General features: G+C 32.5%; 1 protein-coding gene across 2 annotated transcripts in view; it reads right to left on the bottom strand.

The window, feature by feature from the left end:
* The window catches only part of LOC119635374, a 69,973-nt gene that overhangs the window by 37,428 nt on the left and 7,612 nt on the right, over positions 1–24,933 (bottom strand). For both annotated transcript variants that reach the window (XM_038030171.1, XM_038030173.1), the window contains exons 2-3: positions 5,824–5,946; positions 2,821–2,984 (exon numbers count right to left, since the gene is read on the bottom strand). In XM_038030171.1, the coding sequence (XP_037886099.1) occupies positions 2,821–2,984; positions 5,824–5,946 (287 nt within the window). The remainder of the gene's footprint in view (positions 1–2,820; positions 2,985–5,823; positions 5,947–24,933) is intronic.

Consider the following 24,933-nt stretch of genomic DNA (forward strand, 5'->3'; position numbering starts at 1 on the left):
TAATGGGAACGTATACTCGGAAAAGTAAATACTATAGCACTTGAAACATATAAGTGCACTTACATATATGGATAGTATTAGATGCCCTACATAAAAGAGAGAGCATATGGTGCTTGCGAAACTATATACTGAGAAAATGTATACATAGCGGAACGAAATATGCACAAATACTATTTCATAAACATAGTAAAAAAGGAAAAGGAAAAAATATTCTACATATTACTGAAAACAACACACAATACTTATACGCAAGTGTTCATCTAGGACTTTTGTAAATATAAATCTTTGCTATTCGCATATATAAATAATACTTACGGTATGCGTGTGCTTGCAGCATAGTATGCATGTGTAAGGTTCTGTAACTACAATATATTGATGGGTAAACAGAAAATTCAGATAGTTTCTACGGAATACTGTTTTAAGAATTTTACACATATGTAGCTATGTATGGTTTTACAGTAAATACAAAAATTGTTTACATATGCATGCGAAAGTTATGCCGTTGCTTTAGTACATCAGTACAGTATACATATGAAGTGGCGCCGTTATAAACATTAAACCTCGCCATGATTACTGTAAACATTTCCAACTGTTCGCATTCATTTTAAATGTACATACGGAGACAAAGTGACATGTTTATCATGCCAAGCACTTGACTTCAACTGTGTGTTTGAATATTTAGAAAGCAAAACAAAAAGTTTTTGCTTTTTGCACATTCTACACGCCACTGACAAAGGGATGAATATTTGAAAGTATAAAAATGCTTTAAATGAAGTTAGTTTGCAAATGATTATTATTGTAAAACATCACAACAACCTTTACTTCACGCTTATCGAACAAGAAAGAAGCAAAAAATTTTCAAAAAAAAATAAAGCAATTTTTCAAGAAAATAGTACAGCGTCCAGATTCTAATCTCAGAGCAAACCAATACAATGAGAACTCACAGACAAGATAACATGATTAAGCATTCCGCAAATAAAAACAAAGTCAATGAAGCAAAAAGCGGAACAAGAAATTACTTCAAAATTTTTACGTCGACATCTCTCATAAAGGATAACACAATGCTTAATAAAAAAAAAAAACCGCTCCTCACCTCGGTTCCACACTACAAGTTTCACGCTCATACGTAATACCTCTCCAATTAAGTACATACACTTTAGACACTTTAAGTTATTCTTGACACAGTCATGAAAATGCAAATCTCACTCGACTTCAGACTCTTCTTGGTTTCGACTAAGATATAAATAAACTACTTGGCAAGGCTAACCACTTGATACAGCATGCTTAGAAAGTCTATTAACTACTCGGACATGTTATTCCAAGATATTGGTAAACTTCAACGTGACCTACGTAAAACAAAAAAAACTTCAGTGAACCGTCCAAACTTTAAACATATTTAGAGGAAGCCCTTAAACTATCCGTGGAATCGGGTACAAATTCGTTCTTTCCAACAAAGAGAATGAATTTGACATCAATTCAATGAACTTGTAGTTCAGGCCAAAATCCGGTCATATAAGTGCACTTCCAACGAGTTGGCTATAAAATATTGAGGTAAACTCACAAGTACAATTGAGAGACCCGTTTTTTTAAATTCCTTCATATACTTCCTGCTACAAAACATTTTCTCCTCACTTAGCACTTTGCGTTCTGAATCCTTTTTAGTTAAATATTTCCACACCGTGCGCTTCAAAAAGCTTCCGTCGACATCAAAAAGATCATTTTTATAACGGGTTAGTAGGGTCCAGAGAAGCTGATAAAACAGCTAGCAACGAAATATTGTTCCTACCATAAATCACAGAAGGCATCCATTCCATTTTAAACTTTTTAAGGTAAGGGGTTATCTCGCATGAACCCAAAGGTTTCTTAACAACAATACAAAATCTTTTAAAGAAAATCCTGTCTATTTACAAAATATGTCTGGATATTTTCATCATTCATAATCGAAGGGGCTCAGCTTACGATAGGAACGATATTCACGTTTGGGTTTCATATTCACTGTGACAGTCGCGTGAAACAAAATTTTTTACTCAAGGAAAACAAACTCGTCAAACTTTTTTAAATACGATTTGAAAAAGTAGTTGATCTTCGAAAGATGCCACTGCTTGATGTGGTAAATATGATAAAATGTTGTCTACAATCGATTTGTCTTCAGCAAGCAATTAACGTTCTCGTTATCGACAATCGACGAACTTAACCAAGCGTAAGGGGATGATTCCGCCTTTCATAAAAATGAAGCGAAGTGAAAAGTGAAGTTAATTTATTGCCCAATGCGGACCTGCAATAGGCAAACAAAGGTAAGGAATGCTAATCCGTTCCTTTTGATCCGCCGCACAACTAAGATCATGCTAATGAGGCTGCTGCGTTGGACTTTGCCTTGCGTGAAAAATCGAATGACTAATCACGTTCGACTTATGTCAAAAACTGTTCAAGAAGAATAAAATCCAATCACCGATATTAAATTGAGAGACCCTGCAACAACCAATTGTCGTAATTGTTGGCTTAACTGTCAGGCGTACATTAACGTGCTAGTTGGCATATTAAATAGTGTATACACTTTTAAGAGTTAATAAGATGGCAATAAACAAAAAGATGGCAAATACATCTGCATAAATTTAATTAAAGAAGACAACATGAAAGGAAAATTCATGAAAATTTATGCGCGTCATCAGATGGGATATGTTTGCTTATATGCGGTGTAACTTTTGTTTGCAAATATTTTTCAATGTACATATATACTTAAAGTGATTGCATGTGCATTTACTTGGTAAATATAGAATAGTGTGCGTAATTTGTGTTGTACTTATGTGTAGGTAAACTTACCTCAATGTCACCGCTATCTGGATGACGCATTACAAATGCTGACGGCACAACACCAGGAATTTCCTGTTGCGGTATGAACAGCAATGAATGATGGAAAATTGCATTCAATAGTAGACTCATAACCACAACTGGTTTGTATTTGCCAAACTTGTCGACAAGAAAGCCTGTAAAACAACATATTCGTATAGGCATAAACGCATATAGATATATATAAGTATATATATATATATATATATATATACATATATAAATATATATTTGTATATGTGTACGAATGCATATATATATATATATATATAAGCAATAAACATTTGACTATAGAATACACAATAACTGTAATTATGTTTACATAGAAATCTCATCTCTCAGCGTCTATCAGATCTACTCATCACTCACATCAGCACAGAATGTACGTAAATTTATGAATGTATGTTAGGGAAATAGACATATATATCTATTTGTAAACGATTACACCTATGCATACGTATGTACTTGAGCTCTCACACATATATATACATATATATATATATATATATTTGTGTATGTGTTGTAAACGTACACATGTGGTGAAGAGTATTAATTTGATGATTTTAATGCTAATTTCGATAAAAGTTACACACTTGCACGTATAAGAGAATCTCTAATTTGTCTGAAATGCATATGCATAACAACAACAATCATTTAAATAGATTACAGAATTTCTTGGTTGTATTTAATTTAAGGTGAATACTAAAGAATAAAAATAGAGCGCACTATATATTATGTAATGAAAACGAAACAAGTAAATTACAAACATACATAGTACATAGTGATTACATCTGCATTAAATTAAATTATTGAACTATAATTAGAACGTTTTAAGCATATATTTTGAATTTTAATATCTAATAAATAATTACTTAAGTTGGCTTTATTTTAATGTAATGTAATTGGTATTTTCACCAAAACCTGAACAATAATGACTACAAGTCTTCCCAAGGAATTTAGTTTGTGCAGAAGAAGCTTGAACTTGAAATATAACAGATGACTTTCATTAGTCACTTTACAAGCGTTTGTAACCACGAAAAGGAAAATTGGGAAGAGTACATATACATATATACATATGTACGGGTTTCTGTCTGTTAAAGGTTCCATATTTACTAGGCTGCATAATATATTCATAACACTCGCTGAAAGATAAATGCTTAGTAACTATATACATTCTCCTCCAATATTCAGATACAGAAAATCTACATATTTTCAATCACCGTATATCATGTCCGTCCGTCACAATCATGTCTTACCAAAGGTATATACGTGGTGGACAAATAATAAATTTGCTTTTTAAAATGTCATACCGCTCAGTTCTGTTCCGTACATTTGGCCTAATGGCCATGGACATATATACACTTGCAATGTATTGAAATTGGTAAAATTTATTACAATAAATAATTGATCTATTCGGCCTATATTTTTTGCTCTCCGTGAAGCGCAATCCATATTTAGACAAATTGCCTGGGGAGACCAAAGAAACCTCCAGTTGTTCGTTCACGTGCACATATATTAACTTTCGGGTGTGGTTTGTGAACTGAAAATGTACTTTCTGGAAAAAAAAAATGGAAAAATGGCATTTCAGTCACTGTAGCTATAAAAACATGAACGCTGATTGTTTCCGACACGAATTGAGGGATTTCGACTTGAACGATATATGGTTTCAAACAATGTGACGCAATATGCCGTACATCTCCTGGGACAGCTAATTTATTGACAAAAATGATCTGATTTGATTCTCAAGGTCGTCCAATATACCTCTATTAGGCTTTTTTCTTTGTATTTGGTTATGCTAACTCATTGTTTTTTCTCTCCGATCAACCACTATATCGCAATGACTTTATTTTCTAATATTACTCGTTTTATTGATGAAATAAAAGCAAATTATGTGAAGAAATATTGGTACTTAGGCTTAAGGAGTATCTAAGCTAAACGGTTTTTAAGTCGGTCCTGGGTTTCTTTATTCTTTTTCTATATCTCACGCTGAAATTTTTAAAGTTGGACGATATAAAACATTAAAAACTTTGCTACAGCTTTAGGAAGAGATAATGCCAAGCATCCCCGTTCGCGTTGTCTACGATACAAACGAAGTTACATAGCAGGCTTCAGCAGCTCGACTAAAACTTGGCGTAATTAGTTAGCCGAACTTTGTAGTAGTTATACAAGTTATGTCGATACGGTAGGTATAGAAGTTATAATGGTTGTGCTAGGGAGACTTACGATTGTCAAGTCGTTGGTCGCGGATTTGAATCTCATTGCGTTAAATTACATTTACAAGTAAATGTTTATTTAATAATTACTTAAGCTTATCTTTGCTCTCAACACTCTAAGCCTAAAATATTGTGCACTGTTTTCTTTATCTTCGCTCCTTGCTTGTGATTCATATTCTTTGCTATATTGTCATAGGTTAAGCATTAGACATAAGTTAGCTTATTAGTACTTTAAGCCTACAAAAATATTCTTGAACTTTGTTATGCTCTTGATCGATGATCTTTTCGATAATTGCTTAATTTAAGCATTTAACCTTGACTATGTACGGCTGGAAGTATATTGTAGCTAGTAATGAATAATAATAACAACAAATGGTTTTACTTGATTTCAAAAGTTTGAATTTAAACCTCAATTAAAATCAAACACAATCACACATCTGCTTAGAGATCGAGATCTTAAAATATCTATAAATTGCAGAGATCTGATGTTTGAAGATGAAGAAAGGAAAGAGGAAGACCGTAGCCAACATAGTTCTAGATGTCAAGCTGTTAAGAGACTGTCGCTCTCACAATGAATCTAAGCAGTTATCGTATCTTCACTTCGATGACAGGCATAGCTTCACTACTTATTAAAGCTTTAAACTTAATGCTATTTAAAACTAATATAACCGTTAGTCTTAATAATATTTTTTATTAATTTTTTATATAAAAATCATTAAATGCCTTCCTAAATTCATTAAATTAAAATTAATTATGTACTTACCAGTAATGGGTGGACTTAAAAACGTTGTGAATGGTAACGCCAAATAAATAATAGCAATTTCCTCAACTGTCAAGCCAATCGATTGCATGTGTATAGTCAGATATGGTAATAGAGATGAGGTAGCTGTAATTATATATATATATATATATATATATGTATATATATGTTGACTAATATAATAATGGAAAATATTCATAACAAGTAACAGATTAATGTTAAATAAATATTTATGTGTTCTTATCGCTGCAGTTATCATAAGGGTATTCATTGATAAAGGAGAACTTGGTTTCATTCTCATTTGCAAATCAAGAAAAAAGTCCATTTGCGTTGTATGTGACCCTTGAGAAGAATTCCTAAGGAAAAAGATTAATTTGGGCTTTGAGAGAGCAACAACAGGTATTACCGGAGACACCTAAATAAAAAGATGTCTCAACATTTTCGTTCAAAATACAAACTAGTAACAGGCTGAAGGAATGTCGAATTGTCTGTTATCAGCAACAGCAATGCCGTTGTAAGTTAGCAGTCATTTTTGACTGTATAGATAAGAATCCTGTTGAACTGTCACAATATATCAAAAGTTTACAAAGCAAAAGCAATGAAATTTTTGGCAAACAGATTTTAGAGCTCAATAAGATTAAATTCATCAATGACTCTTATAAAAGCAAACAATCATTGAAAAAATCACAAAAAAAAAAAAAACATAATACATAAACATGCTTTTGACCTATATACGATGGATAAAAATTTGGGACAAGTAACGTCCAGGTTATGGTAAATTTCTTTATGTCAAGTCAATCGTGTTAAAGCGAGAGATAAAAACATGCGTCTAATAATTGATCGGACAATTATAGAAGTTGGATTACCAAATTCCGCTCCGGAAAGGACGAACCCCCACTGAACGTCCCTCCGCCCTTGACGACAGCTTTCTAAAGCCATTATTACAACAAAATTCCCGTCAATTATTAACATACACATATATATATATATATAGATATATAGAGTAAGATTGAATAAATCGTAATCAACTATTTGCCATCATTTGAAGAAATTAGAGAAGGCCACCAAATTGAAAAGGAAAAACAAAAGTCCTTTTTGACTAGACCTAACAGTATACTATTTGTCAGACTATTGTGGCTAACTTTCTGCTGACTCGATTGATTTCGACCTGAACTGGAAGACATCTTCAAGTTAAATTTAAGTATCAATTAGAATATAACTAAATTTCGTGAAATAGATTTGTTTTTGTTTGAAAGTTAAATTCATTTAATTTAACTATAATAAGTAGCTCAGGTTAAAGTTATATTTACGCCTAGAGAATAAAGTGTCGCGAGCAAAAAAAGCGTAAATTCAACTGCAAACTAAACGGAATAAATATTTAGGTAAATATGCACATTGACTTGCCTTAGACCCAAGTAGTTTTGGTTTCATACAAGAAACACAAACTATGTCAGTTAAGTACTTTTTGTAAAAAGTTGCACTATTCTTCATTACAACTTGGCGAGTTCCTGAATCTATTAGGAACTTTTGAGTTCTTTGTATTAACGTGATATTATCGCTCCTTCCTCTTAACACATCCGCTGTTGATGCGTTTTATGTATATAAACATTTTTTTTTCTTTATTATATATATATAATACAACAATATTTCAGAAGGGAAAAAAAGTGTAAACCATTTAGTGCAAATATTAAAGCATTTGGATCGTGGTCTACTAGAAGAGGGCGCCTTGCTAAGTCTGCTGGAATTGTTTCTTCATTTATTTCTTTAGCGCTGATTTATATGTGTCACAACGCGATGAGATGAATTTTACAATTCATATTCATATTTTCAGTGAAAATATATCGATATTTTTACATCCTTAGTTCGAAAATATGGTTTACGTTTCATAAAAAAACTCTTACAACATACAAACGAAGTGCAATAACTTAACTTATCTGCGGTACATCCGAAAAGTATCTAACCAAAATTGGCGTGGTATTATCACGCCCAATGATTGCAATTGTCCGTTGTTGTGAGAAGTAAAGTTCGACCTTTGATCCCTAAGTGGCATTGGGCTATATTGAATTAACCTTTGCAATGTGAGGGAATGGGAAAACTTAGCTTGCGCTGCTAATCATTACAGATTTCATAATATTTTCAGGAAGAAAGACATCAAAATGCAAAACCATATTTTCGAACATATAAAACAGAAAGCTGTTCCTTACATATCCTTTTGAAATTCCATGTTGCAATTTTGATATTGCGATCTTTACACTACATATTTTTCCGCCAGTGGTAACAATGTCTACCTAAAAACCCAGTCATGAGCAGTAAAGTCTAGCTCTCTGCTACGCAGAAAACATCCCTTTGGCGATCGATTGTGTTTTAATTCAGCCCTTTCCATGAGCTCCATTGAAATGTATTTATCTGAACATTTTACCTATGATATATCGTAATTTACATATATATTCTCCGATCGGCAATAAAATTTCGTGAGCGAAAATGTACTTTTGCGGAGTATTCTAATATGTTTTAATTTTATTTTCCATCAAATTGCATTTAATTGGAATTCTCCTATATCCAGTAAGTTTTGTTATGAATCCCTTTATAATTTCTTCTTTTTTTTTTTTGTTTTAATAACTTACCACCTGGGTGCAAACAACCCATTGCAGTCAGGTCATATTATTGCTTACTTTTAATGTGACCTTAATTAACGTGTATAGAGTTAACATTAATATACAATAAGCGTGCCGGAGCTTAAAGAAATTTATTACGTACACACTACATGAAGGATTTGTAGTCAAAGTTACGCAGAGAGCGTATGCATATAAAATGTTTCATAAATAATTCACTTAAATGCGTACCCACTGCATATATATATTTATATATGTGTAGTTTTAAATAAATACAGAATAATTTCCCGCTATCACGTAGGTGCGAGCATTTAAGCAAATATCCAACTTGAGCGCTTCACTTTTAACGCTTTTTACTTTGGTTCTTTACATCTCTTGTACATTCGCTTCACTTCACTTGGCTTTCCTTCCGCTTTCTCTGTCTCCCCACCACTCTTAATGGTATAATTCTCTTGTCACAAATATACAACTCTCATCCTTCATGGTATCATTCACTTGCAGACATACGCCGTAGACGAAGTAAGCAAAAATATATTTTACACCTTTGAGGTAAATTATAATAAAACATAAATTCCTTCTTTTCTTCGTAATCTACGTACTATTCACGTTTCAAAAGGGGGAAAAAGAAGCAAAACAAATTTTTTAACAAAAAGTATTCTTTTTTAGAAGAATAGAAGAAAGCTTAGACGTTCTCACACTGGAAGATATTCAACTTTTCACTTCTCAAATGCGAAATGGATTTCTATGCAAATAAAACAAATCCAAGGGAATATGCTGTGGAAATGCATATGAAATCTCGTTTGTAACAGATTTGTATAAAATTTGGTACAAAACTGTTTTTACCCTTAAGGACTCGATTGTGTTTAGCAAAAATAAGTTTTAGAATATTTGTTGAAACAATAAGGAAAATTTTAAATTATTTTTCTTTATATATATGCATGTTTACATTATATATAGTTTGATGACAATCACAGATATATATGTGATTTAATAAATGAATTTATATGTAAAAGGATATCACAGTATTTTTATACGTACTATACGTCCTGATAAGCATGTATGTACACTTGTTGTTTATTTATAGATAAAAGACATTATTATAGCATATGAGAGCAATCCATAAAATTATATGAGAGCGTCATTAAACCTTTTATTCTTCTTTTATTCTTTATAGAAATTACTTATTATACCCAAGAATGAGGGGCATTATCACTTTGTCAAAACATTTGCAACGCCCACAGGGAAGCTTCAGAGTCGACACAGATGGTTAGATAGATTCTTGACCAGCATCAAATTGCGAATCGATTTAAGCATCGGTCCATCGGTCCGTTTGTGTAATTTCCTTTGTAAGCATTCTCGTGTCCGCAAAAGGGAGGCGACCATCTTTAAATTTTTTCAAAAACATGGGAAGATCTTGCACGCATGTTGGTATTCAAAATGGGGCAAGAACAAGTCTACAATACCGCGTAAACATGGAACATCTCCGTTTCTCAGAAGGAATAAAAAATTGTTTCTTTGCTCATTACTACAGCAGATAGAACGACAAAAATTTGGACGTATATACTACTAGTATGATGCCATTGGAAAATTGATTTCGCTTATCTAATATTGCAGTGTAATTAAAATATAAATTTTTTTATAATATCTTTACAACGCGCAAATACGAGTTTTAAATACTCCCGTGAAGTACATAAATTCTTGGACATTTTAAAATTTCGAATTCACTTAAGAATGTCCATCTGTTCGCTTATCCATCCGTCCGTCTGCGCAACTGTGTAGTATATATGCGGTAAGCATTCTCTTGCTCGCAAAAATGAAGATATCGCCTACAAATTTGCAAAAGATTTTAAAAATGGCCCAAACCTGTCAAAGGACCGAGCAGTTCAACACCTTTGCTATCTGTCTTTCTTGCTTGTCACTCGAAAAACGCAACACATACATCATATATTATTACGTAGTGTGAATAATTAGTTCTTTTGCTAACGATCGAAGGTATGAAAAATTCGGTCCCGACCGAATATAATTTTCTTACTTTTTTCATTTTCGTTTAATTGTAAACTGCTTATCGGACAATATGGCAATTAATTTGCGAATGCGTTTGTGTAATGATTGTACTCTACACCACACAGGGCCACAGGGTGTATTAAGTCTGTTTGAATTCTATGCAACATACAAAAGTACTTATGTTATTTACTTTTTCAGAGTAATTGTTGGGATCGATTTAAGCTTGTCCATCTGTTTGTTCTTTTGATCTTTTGACGTCTAGCCGTTTAATTTTATGTTCAGGCTAGAGTTCTCAGTTTAGTAGACTGCCATAGTTTAGATCAAGAATGAAATCAAAAGAATCAGAGTAACGCTACGACCGTTCTTCACATGATATTCTATTTTGCAAAGGACGTCATATAAGAGAAATTTTCACTTTTCAAAATTTCTTAACAAAAATCACTGAATAATAGCATTATGATGTGAAAAACGTGGATCGAATAGGCCAATTTTTTGAATTCCCTCTCATATAGTGAAATACATAGCAACGAAAACTTTTCACAATGAAAATTGGAAAAGTCTTGTCAAGCAACATATGTAACAATTTTTTACATTTACTTAGATTGAGAAACATGAGATTTATTTTACATCAAAAAACTAAGGCTTGTAAATTTTGCTTCGACGATCTATTCTTGTATCAAACTCCACATCATCAGCATATATTCAAAGACATGAGCATTAAGCAACAGGTGGCACATAATTTATGAATAGAATAAAGAGTAGTGATGCAAGGAGGCAACAACACGCGATTCCAGACTAAACTATTGCTTCTCGGAATAAAGGGTCATTAGGTGTAACACTACTAATACCAAACCCATTCTAGATAATGGGGAAGCCACTTAAACAAGATATCCGGAAGACCATATAAATGGAGTTTAAAGATATAAAGACATCGAGATCCACTTTATCAAAAAGTCTTACTGAAATCAATGTAAATGAAGTCCTTTGTAAATGTTGACCTTTGAATAACCCTTTGAAAATGCAACATTGCCCTCCGACAGTTAGATGGCATTTGGCCATAATTTTTCTCAAAGCATTTACAAAAGGAATTTAATTTCGTTATAAAGTATAGATCTCCTGTTGTGGACAAAGTATTTCAAAGTGGTTAGCGTTGATTGATAGTGCACCACGTGATATCAATATGACATTTAATAAATAAGTTACATTTTCACGCGAGTAGTGAGTATTTAAAATATAAAGACATCAGCTTACATTACTTTTATTTAAAAATATCAATTATTATTAAGTTTTTAAATTATCAATAGATCATATAAAAAAAAAAAATAAAATAAAAATAAATAAATAAATAAAACTTCAACTAGTGGTAAAGAAAACACATTAAAGTAAGCTCTGCATAAACAAACAGAGACTCATTCGAGAAGCATCCAATAAATATGATAATGTATGCAGCCATTGTTGCTATTGCTCTTTATGCACATAATCTATACTCGCGCATACCTACATAAGCAAATAAGTATGAATATGTGCAATTACAAAAACACATACATCTACAAAATTTGCATGGTTGTGACCATTAAAATATCAACATCATATTGCACTGCAACAACAATAATAAAAGTGAATGAGTGGCGTTCGAATAATAACAACAAGTAGGAAAATTGAATGCACTTTAGAGATAATCGTGAACACCCAACAGGTTAGTTAAACACTGTTTGGAACATGGCAACAACAAATTCGGAGAATTATATACTCCTACAGCTACGCAAGGTTCGTCTAGATACAACTCAAGTTGACTAAATTAATCTTGCAAGGAGTGTTTGGATTAAAATGCAATAACACTTTTGTCGAATTATGTCATAACGAAAATCCTTTAATCTTCGAAATGACTTTAAATTATAAGATAAATAGGGAACATTTATAACAAATGGATAAAATACATATATTATTTTCTATTACATATCATTAATAGTGGAAATATATTAAAACTGTATGGAAAAACTGGAAAAAATAATATATTAAAACTTCATTTTCGAAGCCTAGAAACTTGACATCTTTTATACGTAAGTAAAAAATTAGAAATCATCTGCTTTGCAATCTTACGCACCGATGATATTCGTAGCAGTACAAATACTTAACCTTTTGTGGTTAGCGAATTGCGACAGATTTACTTCATGGTCGCAGACATCTCAACTAGATCCCCAGCTGGAATCTTCATTTGAATATGAGAAATACAAGCACAAATATATAGCTTTCAGTATACCCCCTCAAAAATCCACATGTTATATACGAGATTTTGGAATTGCAATGACGATCATTAGAGTTGAATGAGTCGTCTTTTCATCTCAAAGCAGCCTCGATGAAAAGAAAATGATGATATTATTCATATATCTTGAGTGGCACAGTAGGCAAGAGATCTCACCCAACAGATCAAAAGGGTTGTGAGTTGAAATCTCAAGTGCGATGGTATGTTATAGCAGCCTTATATGCTAGTGCTTTAAAACTTTAATCGAAGAATTTATTTCTCGGAGTAAAGTATTTGTAATAATAATAATTATGAGAGGACTGAAATGTAACCTCTTATTAACACTGGAGGCTTATCGCATATCTCTAGAATTGAAATGAAATTTAAAATAAGCTGGAAACACTTTCAAGCAGTAATCTACTGTTTGACATGTTCGAACCTTATTAAAAATTCAACTAAGCTAATGGTGTGGCAGACCTCATGTGTGATTCTATGCATTATTTATACTCAATATATGCTTCGTACATAATGCGGTGACTGTACGCTCAAATTAAACAAATAAAAACATCATAATGGACCACGGTCCACCCTTAAATGCCCTACACTGGTTTGCTTAATACAATCGTCCATACAATGACTTTTCAAAACAAAGCTTTATATGGGAAATGGACGAGCAAAATCCGTCCCACAGGGTGAACGCAAGAATACAATATGGACAGACGGACAGACAGACTTAAATGGATTTAAAAAGCGATTCCGCATCGATCGGTGTAACAAACAGTAAGTCGTTCAGGGTATTGCATACATCGACACAAACATAACATGCCTTCGTGCCGCAGGTAGTGTAGCGTATATAAATTTTTGAAATATTACTCTCATCTGCATGCAATGCCTTCATATTATAGCGAACATCGATGGGAAATTGTGTAAACATTTTAAACGACCTTCATTTATATATATAAATAACAAAGTTATTTGCGAGTTATAGGCCGCAGTTATTGAAAATTTCGTATACCAATTATCGCGCCACCAATTAACTGATTTGCTTTCTTTTTACAGACAAAAAAAATTCTAATGTATTTTCTAACTTTATTCATAGAATATACGATAAAATCCTGAGAAGCACAATTTTAATATGCGTATCCATCCATGTACATAAGGCTTTTTGGCAGACAATCGGAGATAATCGGTCGATTTAAATGCTCATTCATGAAAATAGTATAAAAAAGAACCTGCAATAGGTGCTCCCTCGAAAGATGAGTAAACCTTTCTTTTTATATGCGTAAATATAAAAAGCTTCTTAGAGTTTTGATAAAGCAATGATCACTCAATTTGTCCCATCGAACCGCAAAGGTTTCAATTAAATATTTTATATAAAATCTTATTATTATTATTATTATTATAACTAATTTATCCAGAGAATAAATTCTAAGACTAAAGTCTTAAAGCACTAGCATCTGAAGCTATTTTGCTTGCTACTGCACTTGAGATTACAACCCACGACCAATGAGTAGTTTGTCGCGGTCCTTAGCTTACTCGATCATTCAGGCGATCGTCAAAGAGGAATATAAATGTTTCAGTTGATTTTCGGCTCGCAGAGATTTTCGGAGATTTTTTAATTTCAAATTTTATCACCGCGAAAATATCGCCAAAAAACGAAAAATTACTAATATACCTAATATAGTATTGCAATGTTAAGGGCAAGGTTTCAACGGGTATTTTTAAATGCGACAAATTCGATAAAGAATTTAGTACTTTCGTAAACCTTAGGTGTTAAGGCAGGCAAACAAATGAAAGCTAAAAAAAAATATATATATATAAGTAATAATTTTAAAAGAAATAAAAAAAGCAAACAACAATAATCATCATCACACGCTTCGAGAAAAAGGCAAAGAATGGGAAATGAATTATATGCATATATGCATGGGTGCATGCATGTGCACCTCTCTCTCTTTCTCTCTCTCTTCGCAGCAACAATATTCAATTTTGTTCTGTTTTTTTTTTTTTTGTTTTGTTTTTTTTATAGAAATATACATTTATTATACCTCGGGGAGAGCCTTGACCAACATACATGTTGTTTTTGTGGTATCAAGCAACAACAATATAATGTGTAAGCGTAACAGCGAAATTATATTGCATTTAGTTGCGTATATTGACTATGCATTTATGAGTGTGTGTGTTCGAGTATGAGCTTTGTATGAATATATCATTTTTGTTGTTTTTTTTCGTTTTTTTCGTTTTTTTTTTTGCATATGTAGTCAGGCGTGATTGTATAAAACTTGAAAAATTGGTTGTTATTATTATATATTTCTCATTCACACAGTCGCTTGTACGCAGACATTCACTTTTGTATTGTTATTCATGTATTCCGTTGTTGGATTTGTATTTATTTATAACTTTATAATACACTGCATGTATTTATGCATATGCAATCTCGCAGGCATTTTGAAGTGTGTGCATATACGTGAATGTGCGTGTGCTTGTAATGTCATCGCACAACTGATGTCGCTAATTAACAGTAAAAATAAAAAAAAACAAAATGCCCGATATTAAATGCGAAATACAATTAATTTATGCCACATAATGTCACGTAAACAAAACATCGGAAACGGAAATTAAAATTCACATACATACGCGCATGCATATGGAGAGGTGAATTCCCAAAACATTATTGATGCACGTATATAGATAACCGCGCGCGTACGCACGTACACACACACACACATATATCATACGTAAATAATTAACAGTACTTTCTTTCTCTCTCAGACATATGGGAATTGAAGTGCATATTTTCTCTATCGATTGGTAAAATATGTAGAAATAAAGTTTTTAATTAATTAAATTAATACATTGGCGGCATGTTGAGTTTTTTGTTTTATTTTTTATAACCCCCTGCGGACTTGCTATAATTGGACTCGAGGAAAAATCCTGCAATGTATTTAACAGTCAACTTAAGCAATACGTTCAATTTTTAAGTGAGAAAGTCAACCGCTAAGGCATTTTATAATTGGTAGTAAAGAAATGATACCATTTCCACTCTGGTCAAGCCAATAAAATGTGAGGTTATGTTAATATGACAAGAAAAGAGAAATAACAAATATTGCACTTCTTTCACCGTCGATTTTTAAAGTTATTCATATAAACGGCGTTGTTGTAACAGAGTCGTTAAATCCATGTTCTGTAACTTTTCGAGGAACTCATTACGTATCAAGGGAAACTTGAAGTCGAGGCGATATCATTCGTTACGGAACAACTATTTGTCGGGTAAAGAAAGAAAGCGCAGAAGGTCAACTTGTTTGCAATCTAATGCTTTAGTAAGTCCAACATCACGTCTTCCATGGTGTAGTTTTACAAGAATTCAAGGGCTAATACGACTTTGTACGCATGAAATTATCAACAATTTTCTCGAAGTCAATGAATATATTAGAAAAGTGTACATATCCTATAGATTCTTATCTTATGAGTCTTGAGCTATCTAAAGGATGTTCTAATAATTATTTAAACAACCAGTTCCCCACGAGATTTTCTTGGGTGCTCTTTTTCCTAGAGATGGTAAGATTTCATGTAAAACTAAAAAGAAAAAAAAATTTGGAAGGGAATGAAATTTATTGTTCTTTGAAAAAAGTCTCAACGGTTTCGTCTAAAGCCGGTCATTTGCACCATTCTCCAATTGCAAGCACTCATAAATGATAGTACATACGTAAATTAATTAACTGATAACCGCTTATGCACAAAAAGAAATTTGGTTTATATCATTGTATATATATATATGCAGGGACATGTGCTTATATATATCCATGTCCTTTTATGGCAAACCAAAAAGTATTAATTCTTTTTTTAATGGGGTGTAACGAATACACGTCACAACACGTAAGTTGTAGCAGCTTGGTCCAATTCTCATTTTATACAAAACATTTTTACGATCCTCTTTATTAAAGGGAACACTTCGCCGTTAAATATAACTCAGCTTCGATTTATCACAACCCCGAGTCCAAAAATTAACCCTTATCCTATCTAGGAATAGGACCCACAAGCAACGCTATCTGTATTGTGTTCCATCGCGGAAAAGCATTTTAAAAACAAGTTAAAAGCTCTATAGAAGGCCACAACCCACAATTAATTACCCACCAACACCCTACAGCTATTGTTATATGCTAAATGGGAAGCGATCGAAGAAGCTGTCCGATCTGAATCAATGCCTATAGCGTTGGTCCTTGGACCAAAACACATATAAAAAAGTAAGACGGACGGAAGGACAGATAAGCTTAAAACGATTCCGAAAATAACTCAAAATTATTCAGATTAGGCTAGAATTATAAAAAGAGCTGAATGTTTCTCAGGTCCTTCGGTGTGGTGCATACATCGGAGCATACCATTGCACCAAAAGTGGTAAAGACGACGAGTGGTGTCGAGAACAAGATGTAATGCAGCTTTACCAAAGGTTTAACAGGAATTATAAACTAGTTTTCAAATATTTTGAAAAACGAGCCCCGATATCGGAACCTACAAAATTTTTTTGAATTTCGAAAACAAATTTCTTTAAATTTAGAAAAAACTTTTTCTTAAATTTCGTAAATAAATTTTTTAAATTTCGAAAAAAAAAATTTTTTCTGTCTACTGCCGGACAACAAATCCAAGCTATTACGAAAACGATTGATAACAAGTTATTTCAAATTATTGACCTGTGATAACAATGCATGGAAGAGCAAGGATGATAAAAAAAAGTTGCGTAAAATATAGAAAATCCAACATTAATAACTAAAAAAGTCATACTGAGCTTTTGCTAGGTTTGCAAAAGCTTTGTTCTTTTTTAAGGGCTGCGGATCTACAACCCAAGGACTACTCTGGCCAGTTATTCAAAAGTCAATTTGAGTTAGAGAAGTAGAATGCATGTACCTTTAGTGGATGTAACCAAAAACTTGAGAAAATTTCAGTGGGAAGTTTCAAAGCATCCTCAGCACAACTTGTGCCAGGTGGTATGCATTTACAAAAACTATCAAAATATTCTTAAAAAAATTTGAACAAATTTTATCAATAATACTCAATTTCATAATTAATATCATACCATATCGCCATATGACAAAAGGACTGACGAGGGGGAAAGTAAAGCGATTTCAAGAATTTATTTACACATAACAATACATATATTCAACATTTTTATCTAAAGAGGCTCAATACTTTTTTACCAGTATTTGATACATTCTTATTTGCATTTGTATAGTAAAGTAATAAAAAATTATAAAAAAATATGTTTAATCAATAATTGAAATTTTTTTGTTTTTATGAACACAGATGGTGGCAGTGGTACTTGTATTTTCTTCTCGTAAGTATTTCATGCTCTAAGGTATGCTAATTTTATCGTTCAACGTATGCATATACTTATAAGCGCTTTAGTTTGATATTCTACTGAAGTTCAACCATTCGTTTGATTATCTGTCTCTCCATCCACATGGTAATACGTTTATGTCTGCGTAAACTTGTTATTATTATTACAAATTTAGCCAGAGAATAAATTCTAAGACTAAAATTCTTAAAGCACTAGCGTCTAAGGCTATCGGCTTCATTAAAAACTCTACCGCACTTGAAATTTAAACCCACGACCATTGAGTTGATAGTCGAGACTCTTGTCTACTCAGCCACTCAGACGGATCTGCGTAAACTTAAGAGTGATAGTTCCTTGGCATTCGTGTCCGTGTTAAGAAAAAATAAAATCTATTTAAAAATCACAAAACACAATTTTTCTCTTCATTTTTGAAAGACGGAATCGTCAAGCCAACAGTTATTCTCTATTTAGACACCACACTACTACCAGAAGTTAAGAAACATAGTCTTTAAGAGACAAGTTTATAAACTTTATAAAAGTAAGTTAAAAAGAGCAATGTATATATGTGATGTGATTGTTTACTTCATAAGCCACCCTCTTAGTGATCTCCTATCATTATGCCATTACAAGGCGATCTACTCTACACATCAAGTTCGGATTATATAAATGGTTATTTCTAAAAAAAAAAAAAATTAGCAAACATAAGGAAAGTGTTTCGAAAAATTCGACCAAAGCCATCCTTAGTCTCTTTCGCATTTTTTCGCCGAATGCCAGCACTCACCGATTTTAGTATATACGCAAATTAATAAATTGACATTCACTTAAGCACCGGCGCATGCATAAAATAATTCTTTAATAAAAAATGTGTTTTTATGGTCATACGTTCGAATCTACATGCGAAACATAAGTGCATTAGGTGGATGAAAATATCGGTAACACAAAATCCGTACATCAACATATAAAATCATATTTCGGATGACATATTATTTGGCAACAAATATGTATGTGCCCAATGCACAAACTGTTATTTATATTAATCTATGAGAAAAAGCGCTCATTTCAAAAGAAAAATCAAAAAAATGTCATTTAACATATTACGCACCGTTACCTCCACCTTTTATTCATTGTTTTTTGGCAGATTATGTATTCCGTGGCAGAAAGATTTGAAGGCTTGTGACGCTGTTCACTAAAGAAGCTATATTTTGGTTATCATCTTAAGAGAGGAAACCTAGCTGAGAGATGTCGTATGCCGTCGCTTGAAACCAGCAAGCCGTATTTCAGCTTCGTGGACGCACTTTGCAATATGAGGATAGAGGATTTGAAAACCAACTCCGAAAGTACTTTTGATAATTGCGGCCATTTTACTTTTAATGATGGATACAATTGCATCATTTTTTATTCACAGATTTCCCAAGTAATGGCTTCGTTGAGTTGTCAATTTTTTTGTGAGGAAAATTTTTTCATGATAGTAATTAAATAAAAAAATTACAGGAATCTATTTCTTGACCCAACTCCATACAATATTCCTCATGAATAGTAAGCCCCTTAGAAAAAAGTTTAATTGTTAATATTTACAACTACAATGTCCTTACTTGTTATTTATTATTATTATGTATTTAGTCTACAATCTATCTTAAAGGATAATAAGTCAATATTATAGCAAGATGAAAAAATATTACAGAGCTTACTGCCTCCCAACGGTACAGACATGGTCAATAAACAGAAACCATGTATAAACTTGGAAAATGCATTAAAATAATCTAAAGAACAAAAATAAATTAATTTTTAAGTTGAAGATGCAGTGTATGTCGCGTTTTCAATCTTCTTATTTCATTGGAGTCATCCACGCGAAATATTGCTAAGGGATATACTTGATTAGTCAGTCTGAGAAGGCATTTTGAAGAAATGCGTTAAATTGGATTTTTAATTAATGGAAAATCGAGATCATCATGAACAATTTCGTTCAGTCTTAGATTGATATGTTTGACGTAGATCAACGTTAGAGTTACTGGTTGTCCCTCGCAGGTGTACGTCATAGATTCATAAGTAAAAGAATCAATCTGATCTTGGTGACTAATTCTCGAAAACTTGCTACGCAGAAGGAGGATCTTCTGACAGCAAGGAAATTTGGGTGGTTCTTCAAATTTGAAAAAGAGAAGTCGACAAGAAGTCTTGTTAAATGTTCCTGCTCCTGCAAATAATTTCCTTGTAAATGGCTCTTCTAAATATTGTAAATAAAATCTCCGCTATGCTTAATTAACTGCCTAGTGGTATGAGCCTAAAATATTAAGATAAACACGTCAGATTGGAAAGGACATTTCACATAACGATTAGCTTAATAACAGATATGTTAGTACATATGAATATGAGTTTAATAAATGGAATGAATATGTCAGTTAATTTGCAGAAAGGTTACTATTTTTATACCCACCACTGTGAGGCGGGAATATTCTCATTTTATTTTTTTCCATAATGCATGTAACATTCAGAAGGAAGCTTCAAAGACCATATAAAGTATATATATACTTAATCATCGTGAAATTTTGAATCGATTTAGTCATGTCTGTCCGTCTATGTGGTGTGTGTTGTTGGCACTTTTCTGGTCGCAAAAATTAAGATATCGACTTCAAATTTGATACAAACATTGCAAGTTTCTGCACGCAAGTTGGTATTGGAAATGGGCCTATTGGTCGAAGCTGAAGCGCGCAGTGGAGCATAAACTGAACGCAACTCAGTTTTTTTGAATAAAAATTTTTGGACCTTTGCTCGTTACTCGGGAATTATTAAAGTTAGAAAGCTGAAATTTCCCACATATACGTGAAGAAACATTCTCCTCTTTGGGTCCAAAAATGGAACCAATCAACTATGCCCACACAAAATTACCAGTGATTAAATTAAATTTGTTTTTACTTTTTTGAGGTTTTATGCTTATTGATATATATGTCATAACGCAAACAAGATAGAATGTTTAAAACTATTTTGCACATTCCGTAAATAAAGATATATTATCTGCCTAAAAATGGGTTAGTTCTAAAATGGCTATAGTAGACATCGCGATTGATTTTTTCTTAATAAAACCATCGATTTGGGTATCAAATAAAAGAACTTCGAGAGTAGAATGCGAAAAGCGTAATGGCGGGTATGCGAGATTCGGCCCCCGCCAGATATAATTTTCCTACTTCTCTTGACTGCATTTGAATCCTGATAGCGTCTCTACGAAAAAAAAAAAAACTACGATTACTTACAGTTAAAGAAAGCTTGCTTTCAATGTAAATTGCAATCCACCCAGTGCCACAGGCAAAACTATTACTCCTTCATTACTTCCCGATTTACTTGGCATATTCACTCATGTTCAAATGAGTTTTCTAATAAATGCGACGTTCACGACATATGTAGTGGTGTTTTCATCGCACGCTATATAGAAATCGAATAAACAACGATATAGAATTCATGTGGAATAGCATTTATTATTTGTAAAACATACAAACAAACATAGGTTTTCTTCTTTACGATTAGCATGTAATTGCTTTTATACCTAAAGCAAAAACTTGGCATAAATTGCACAACTAGAATGCAGTCAATTCTATATAAAATTGAATTCGTATTGCAAATTGTGTGTAGAGTACGACAACAAAATGCTTTATGGCGGCACTAGCATGACGAAATATCTATGGGATTCAATTACTGGTTTCCACAATATGTAAAGAGACCCTTTGATTGACCGTGCACTCAGAAACAGGAAGATCCTGAAGCTATGTAGGGTTCTCGAGGGAACCCAAGCAGAGTCATACTTATGAAAAGATTTTTAAAAGGACTAATAATAATCATCGTGACGATTTTATGGCCTTCTATATAGAATTCGTATAAAGGAACCAATAAAAACTATTTAGAATTCCCAAAGAGTTGGCTTTCCTAGGTTGACTTTACTTAACCAAAATATATGAATTCTTTTATTTTAAAGCAACACCAAGTGAAAGTAATGGAAAGTAAATTCTAACTTTGCCAATAAATTTTTAATACAAATATTTTTTATTTTTTCTTTCTTTCCATCTAAACATTTGTTTGGTAAGTCAGATTGTTCTCTATCTTGGTATAGTTTTCTGCTCATTGTCTTTTTCACTTCTATCATAAATTTCCTTTTTCCTTTCGTTTTTTCTTTCACTGAGTTGGCGGGAAATTTCTGCCGTGTATTAAATAAAACAGTCGAATGAAGGATGCCGATCTTCTGTGTAATTGCTGTTGATGGTCAGATGTGGTTCTCCCCCCAATGTGGATCACAAATTGTGTTTGTCGACCAGATCGTCGATTTTCTTTGGGATTGAAAATTCCGGAAAGAAATTTGGCACACCATGTTAGGTCGGTCTAAACATCTACAATTTCAGTTCTATCTATCAAATCAGTTCTTCCAAGCAGAGGATGCGTCATTTATTCTCTCTCGGCAATCATACCAATTCCAATGTCTTAATTACACTTTATACACTGTACTCTTTTCAATCCGTGCGGCGCAACTACAGATGAAGGGCAACGACAGTTGACCTCTTGTACTGCACGAGAGACAGATTAAATAATAAGACCCCTGTTAAAGCGTTCTACTTGTTTACCTTGACCTGACTAGTAAAACTACTTGAAGGCATTAAAATACAAGAGAGCCTTTCCGCCAACTGCAACAACAATAGTCAAGTTTTTGACATCATCTTTTCACATCATTTCTAACTATTCAAGGGATAACTTAAACAAAAAACTATCGCAAAATGAAAAATTTGCAATACCTTGCCGAAAACATAGCGGCTTACATATTATTCTTCATATTGATCGCAATTAGTTCTTTGAAATACAAAGGAGAGGATAGCGGTCAGTGCTCTGCATTGTTAACGACATATACTTCTTTGTTCCATAGCCTTTATAAAAAAGGTTGCTTTTCTAAAAGTCTATCTCTAGCATATTCTAAAGCTTTGTGGAGGATATCACTTAATATAAGGACTATCTTACAAGGTGTTTACCGATTATAGTAATTCTTTTCTTTTTCACGAGTGGGATAGCTAAGTTTATATGTAGATAATTGTGAAAACGGTTCTTAAGCAGTAAACTTGTCTTACGTTTAAGGAGAGATAAAATTTTGTCTTATAACACTTAAATGACTCGAAAATAAATAAATATATATTTATGTAATTTTCCAAAAGATAATCTCAGATACTTCATCATGCACCGGACTGACTAATTTATAATAATTAAATAACAATAAACTTAAGTAAACCATAACTAAATCAAGTGACGCATTTTTTTATAAATTTCTTAACTGTCACTAAAAGTTGAGAGTGTACTTGTTTTGGGATATCGTTTAAGACAGTTAGGAATGCATAAAAAACATAACCAGAACTTATGATCATTTTAAGATCCTAAGAGGATTGTAGCTCATACCCCCATTTATCCTGTGGCGATTGAATAACATCGGCTTATATTTGATCTCTGAGCTACACAAAACTTCACTTGGTTATAGTTCTAATTAATGGCTGAACCGCGCCAAGAATTGCCTAGCCTTACTACACGACAAGTATAATTATTATCCAAGATGACCCCTAAGGCAACGAGTGCAACTGTATTACGCATTTATCTTTATCTCGCAGATATATTGTTATTTATTCAATATATTTCTACTAATATTTATTTTGCTTCAAATAATTTATAAAAGTGTGTACCTACGTGCAAAAGATAAGAGATGAGAAATTTATATAAAAAAAAACAAAAAAAAAACAAAAAAGAGAAAAAAGAAAACAAAAATATTTAAATAAATCATAAATATAATGAATTAAAGTAAATACTAAATATTTTTAGTAATTTAATACACAAATTATATATAAATTTAAATCACTTTAGTAAAGCGATAACCGCCATTAAGATGAAATGTCTGTAGATTGTAGATTATAATCTAACATTGAAAATTTTTGTCACAGCTACGAGTGAATATAAATCGCATTACAACGCTTCGCCCGCCATCATAGCTCTTCTAATATATGTATTGTTGTTATTCTTGTATATATGTATGTATAATCATTATTCCCATCGTTATTGTAGTTGTTCTTGTTCTTATTATTATTGTTGTTGTTGTTGTCGTTTTAATGTTGTTTGTTGCTTAATGTTTAAATCAAAGTAAAGTTTCTTTGCGTGATACATGGAAAATTAGATTCATATGTGGTGGCTCCTTTGTTCCATTCATACACATACGCTATATGAGCAAGAGAAGCAATGAGTAATTCCATGCCTTTTAGTACACTTTATACGATAGTTATAAACACATATATATATGTGTTTGGATATATATATATATATATATATGTACTTATATTGCGTTGAAAAGTGAAATTTTTTTTGTTTTGTTTTTTTTTTTACTTTTTTTTTTTTCTTTACCATTTGACAGTGACTCTGAATTTATTCTCATTAAATCTAATAAATCTGATATAAAATATTTAATGACCCAAATTACTGCTTAAATGTCCGTACCGCGATAGATGGCAGCTATTTATGCCGCAGAGAATTCACTTATACGCTGTGAACGCGAGGAATTAATTAATTAAAAAATCTTGAATAAAATAATCGGTTATTGTACAGCTTACAACAGTTCAATCGCAAGATCATTTGCAATTCGTCTTATCCTAGAGTCTCTCTTCCTTCCTATCTTCGAATATAAATTGCGCTGGGAGACATTTCACGACGAATATGTCAAATTCTTTATTAACTTCCTTAACGCTTAAATTCTATTTTTTTTATATTTAATACTTAAAATTACATTTTCATCCAACGAAATTGAAAAATTTTTTCAAAGTTCCACCTCTTCCTCTTCGAAATTAATTTAGCTGTTTAAAAGGAATTAGGTAACGCAATGAACGTAAGGAACGAATTGTTTGGTAACGAGGTGGCATGTCTGAGATTAG

This window comes from Glossina fuscipes, unplaced genomic scaffold (assembly GCF_014805625.2).
Source record: "Glossina fuscipes isolate IAEA_lab_2018 unplaced genomic scaffold, Yale_Gfus_2 26, whole genome shotgun sequence".
Lineage (NCBI taxonomy): Eukaryota > Metazoa > Arthropoda > Insecta > Diptera > Glossinidae > Glossina > Glossina fuscipes.